General features: G+C 35.2%; 1 protein-coding gene across 1 annotated transcript; it reads left to right on the forward strand.

The window, feature by feature from the left end:
* The first annotated feature begins 444 nt into the window (after nucleotides 1-444).
* On the forward strand, nucleotides 445-3765 carry LOC132306527 (cytochrome P450 714C2-like). The gene is made up of 5 exons (XM_059803937.1): nucleotides 445-842; nucleotides 1087-1313; nucleotides 1413-1660; nucleotides 2425-2779; nucleotides 3123-3765. The coding sequence occupies exons 1-5, from the start codon at nucleotides 548-550 to the stop codon at nucleotides 3546-3548; spliced, it is 1551 nt and encodes a 516-aa protein (XP_059659920.1). The 5' UTR covers nucleotides 445-547; the 3' UTR covers nucleotides 3549-3765.
* Nucleotides 3766-4145: the final 380 nt, after the last annotated feature.

The raw sequence follows: 4145 nt of genomic DNA on the forward strand, positions 1-4145 counted from the left end.
TAAGGGTAAAGATATTTATAAATAATGATGAAATGTTACTTATAAATGATGGTGTAATTGCCAAATACAGTATGTTGAATTGAGTTACATTTGTATGTGACATTACTTAGGCTGTATTATGCGCATAACTTATTTTGTATGTGAAGATACTTATAAATGGTGGTGAAGAAGAATCCAAACGCTCTCTCAATTTCACTCAAATGCTGCCTTAAGAGCTATTAAATGAAAATTAATGATGTGACAAAATATAGGCCACTTAAAACTCACAATAAGAATCATGTAGAAAGCTCACAGAATTTGCGCCCCTCTCTAAGCCAACAAAGGAGAGCATCTAGAACATATTGCGTGTGTTACACACATTTATGTTATGTATGTATGTTATATGGAGAATCACACGACCAAATTAAATAATGACATAAAATATCATACAACACCAACTATATAAAGGCCTCAAGGGTGGAAGATGAGAAAGCCAAGTCTCCCCAAGAAAAAAATTGTGTTGTGTGTGAGCTAGGAGACTTTGTGGTAAGAAAATAGAGTTTTGACCATGGAAGTCCATACTCTGGTGAAGATGTTCATGTCTGTCGCTTTAGTTGCTGTAGTAGGACTGTTTGTACGTTTGTACAATTCTCTGGTGGCGAAGCCGGGGAGGCTCCGATCGATGCTGAAGAAGCAGGGAATCAGTGGGCCGCAACCAACCTTTCTACTTGGGAACTTAAGGGAGATCATGAAGGCCCGAAATGGCCCTGAGAAGGCTCCGGCCGCCACAGCTGAACCTCCGGTGACCCACAACTGTGCCGCCTCTCTCTTTCCCTTCTTTGAGCAATGGAGAAAGCAATATGGTAAGTATTTCATGTATTATTATTAGGATCTCACACACACTATCGAGTATTGACAAATAAAACAGAAAAAAACATACACAAAAATGACACGAAGTTTAGTTATTCGACAAATTCCTACATGTTTCAAGTATCTCAAAGGAGTGGTCTTGACATATTAAGTCATAAAGGATAAATAAATAAATAAATAAATTGTATTGAAGTAACAAATATTCATTCTCACTGAAATAATTCTATGTTTGTACAGGTCAAGTGTTTATTTTTTCACTTGGTAATACACAAATCCTACATGTGAATGAACCTGATATAGTGAGAGAGATAACCACATGCACATCCTTGGACTTGGGGAAGCCTTCATATCAACAAAAAGAGAATGGTGCTTTCCTTGGCCAGGGAATACTAACTTCTAATGGAGCTGTTTGGGCTCATCAGAGAAAAATCCTTGCTCCTGAACTATACATGGAGAAGGTTAAGGTATGAGTTATATATCAATCTATACATACACATTAATTAGGTTGATTATAGCTTTGTTTAATTACAAAATGATTGAATTTAACTTAAATTTTGTTGCAGGGAATGATGAACCTTATAACAGAGTCAACGATTACACTCGTAAACTCGTGGAAGAGTAGAATTGAAAGTGAAGGTGGAATTGCGGACATAAAAATTGACCACGACATGAGAAGCTTCTCCGGTGATGTAATATCGCGAGCTTGTTTTGGGAGCAACTTTTCCAAGGGGGAAGATATTTTTAAGAAGCTTAGAGCTCTCCAAGAAGCTGCATCCAAGAAATTTATGCTTACGGCGATCCCAGGCATGAGGTACGTTTTGTCTTATACCTCAAGACTAAAATATAAACTATTTGGTATGAACTTAAACTCAATTTTGACTTTTAAAATAGTCAACTTTTACAAAATAATACTTTCTCTATCCTAAATTAAATGTCCACCATTTCATATTTGACGGTCCTAAAATAAAACGGATCTAAAAATTTATATGAGAGGTGGGAAATTTATATAGAGGGTTTTATTTTTTATTTTTTTTCATAATTTCAGTGTAGGTAGTTTCAAAATTTTATGAGTATCAATGCATAAAAGTACAAATTTAGGGGTATAAAATGCAATTAAAAAAATTTAGTAGAGCACCCAGTAGATCCGTCCCTAGTCTAATTTGAAAAGGCGAAGTATTATTTTTGAAATATAATATATTATTTAGTTATTTGCAATTTTATAAGTAAGTGGACCAACTTTTTTTAAAATAACACATTGTCATGCTAGGTGGGTACACGAATGACATATAGTGCGCATTTAATATCTACTGCTAAAAAAAAAAAAAAAGGTTTAATTTGGGACAGATGGAGTATTAAAGAGTTGGATTTGTAGTCTAAATTGTTTGGTACAATAGTAAAAATAACCTTTGGTTTAGCGGTATAACCTCCCTATCTACAAAAAGGAGGGCCGGGGTTTGAGACCCAACATAGACAAAAAGGGTGTATGTTTGTTTTACCATTCGAAAAATTAAAAAAAAAAAAAAAAATTTACGAGCACAGGAAAAGAAAAATAAATAATTGAATTGTAACTTGCAGACATCTTCCTACCAAAGGCAACAGGGAAGCATGGGCATTGGAAAAGGAGGTCCGCACATTGATCCTAGAGGTAGTGAAAGAGAGGAAGGAAATGGGATATGACAAAGACCTATTGCAAAGTGTTCTTGAAGGTGCTGAGAATAGTGACCTGAGCCAAGATGAAACTGATCGATTCATTGTTGACAACTGCAAAAACATATACTTGGCTGGGTATGAGACCACTGCAATTTCGGCAACATGGTGCCTTATGCTTTTGGCTGCAAATCAAGAATGGCAAGCTCGTGTTCGCGCTGAAGTTCTTGAAGTTTGTGGGGGGAAAATCCCAAATGCTGATATGATTCGAAAGATGAAGCAGGTATATTACTAGGTTGCATTACTCAAACCATCAAAATAAGCTAGATCATCAAGATATTATGTTCCATTAGTTACATTATTATTCTTATGTAAAATACTATATGTCACATAAACAATTATTTTAAACTAAAAATATAATATTAGAAGAACATTAAGTCATATGGATGTTTTAGCCATACGTTTTCCCAGTTATATAACCTATCTGGGCTTCAGCAATGCTTGCACATGATTTTAAACTGATTTTGAATTAAGCAAATAAAATTGAATCATTTAAATTTATTTGTTGACGAAAATTCCAGCATAAAGACACATTACTAACAGTAGATTTTGATACTAATTTGCAGCTAACAATGGTGATTAATGAATCCTTGCGCCTTTATCCTCCGGTATCTGTGATCTCAAGAGAGGCCTTGAAGGACATGAAATTTGGGAACATACAAATCCCGAAGGGTTTCAACCTCTGGACCCTGGTGGTGACATTGCACACTGACACTAAAATTTGGGGTCCTGATGCCTATAAGTTCAATCCAGAAAGGTTTGCTAATGGAATCACAGGTGCATGCAAGCTCCCCCACTTGTACATGCCCTTTGGGGTCGGACCCCGGGTGTGTCTTGGACAGTATCTGGCCATGGTTGAACTCAAGACACTGATTGCTCTCATTCTGTCCAACTTCTCCTTATCCCTCTCACCCGAGTACGTCCACTCCCCAGCGCTTAAATTCGTTATAGAGCCCAAAAATGGAGTAAATCTCTTGGTGAAGAAGCTGTGAGATGATGGGGTTGAAGTGAAGCTATTGATTTTCCAATTTCTAAGGCCAGATGCTCTTGTTTTCATTTTTAGTTCCAGTGTTTGTTTTACTTGGTGTATACTTGTTCAGAAGTAAATAAAAGTGGATAAGAATTTCTTGTTATTTAAAATGTGGTGTTTAAAGTATTTATTTAGCTCTTGTTGAAATCTTTATAAGAAATCAACTTGAAGCATTAATATATCTCAACTTGAGCAATCAGTTACAGTTAATACCACAAGGAAAGAGACATTTAGCTACGAAATATTTTATTATGGAATCAATTTCATTGTAAATAATAACGTATTTAGTATTGAGATAATTTTAATTAGGGAAATTCCATTGTATTTACTACAAATTTTGGTTTCCTACCAAATAAATGTATTAATGACAGAATTATTTTGTAACAAATAATTGTCTGTAATGACCCTAAACTGATGCCAATAAAAAAAAAAAAAAACAAAAACAAAAAAGGGGCAAGACCTCGGTTAAAAAGGGCCCTACGTCAACCTGCTTAAATGCATAAAAAAAAATGCAATGACCTCTCTTGGACCTTCAAAATTTATCTAACGTGTACCAGCA

This window comes from Cornus florida, unplaced genomic scaffold (genome assembly GCF_030987335.1).
Source record: "Cornus florida cultivar Cherokee Brave unplaced genomic scaffold, ASM3098733v1 CherokeeBrave_3.0.0_Hap2_Chr05, whole genome shotgun sequence".
In the NCBI taxonomy this organism is placed as follows: domain Eukaryota; kingdom Viridiplantae; phylum Streptophyta; class Magnoliopsida; order Cornales; family Cornaceae; genus Cornus; species Cornus florida.

What these genes read in the sequence shown, in the direction of transcription:
- LOC132306527 (XM_059803937.1), top strand. Translation starts at nt 548, where the DNA reads ATGGAAGTCCATACTCTGGTGAAGATGTTCATGTCTGTCGCTTTAGTT. An exon ending in TATACATGGAGAAGGTTAAG is followed by an intron (nt 1,314 to 1,412) that starts GTATGAGTTATA and finishes ATTTTGTTGCAG; the next exon opens with GGAATGATGAACCTTATAAC. An exon ending in TGATTCGAAAGATGAAGCAG is followed by an intron (nt 2,780 to 3,122) that starts GTATATTACTAG and finishes ACTAATTTGCAG; the next exon opens with CTAACAATGGTGATTAATGA.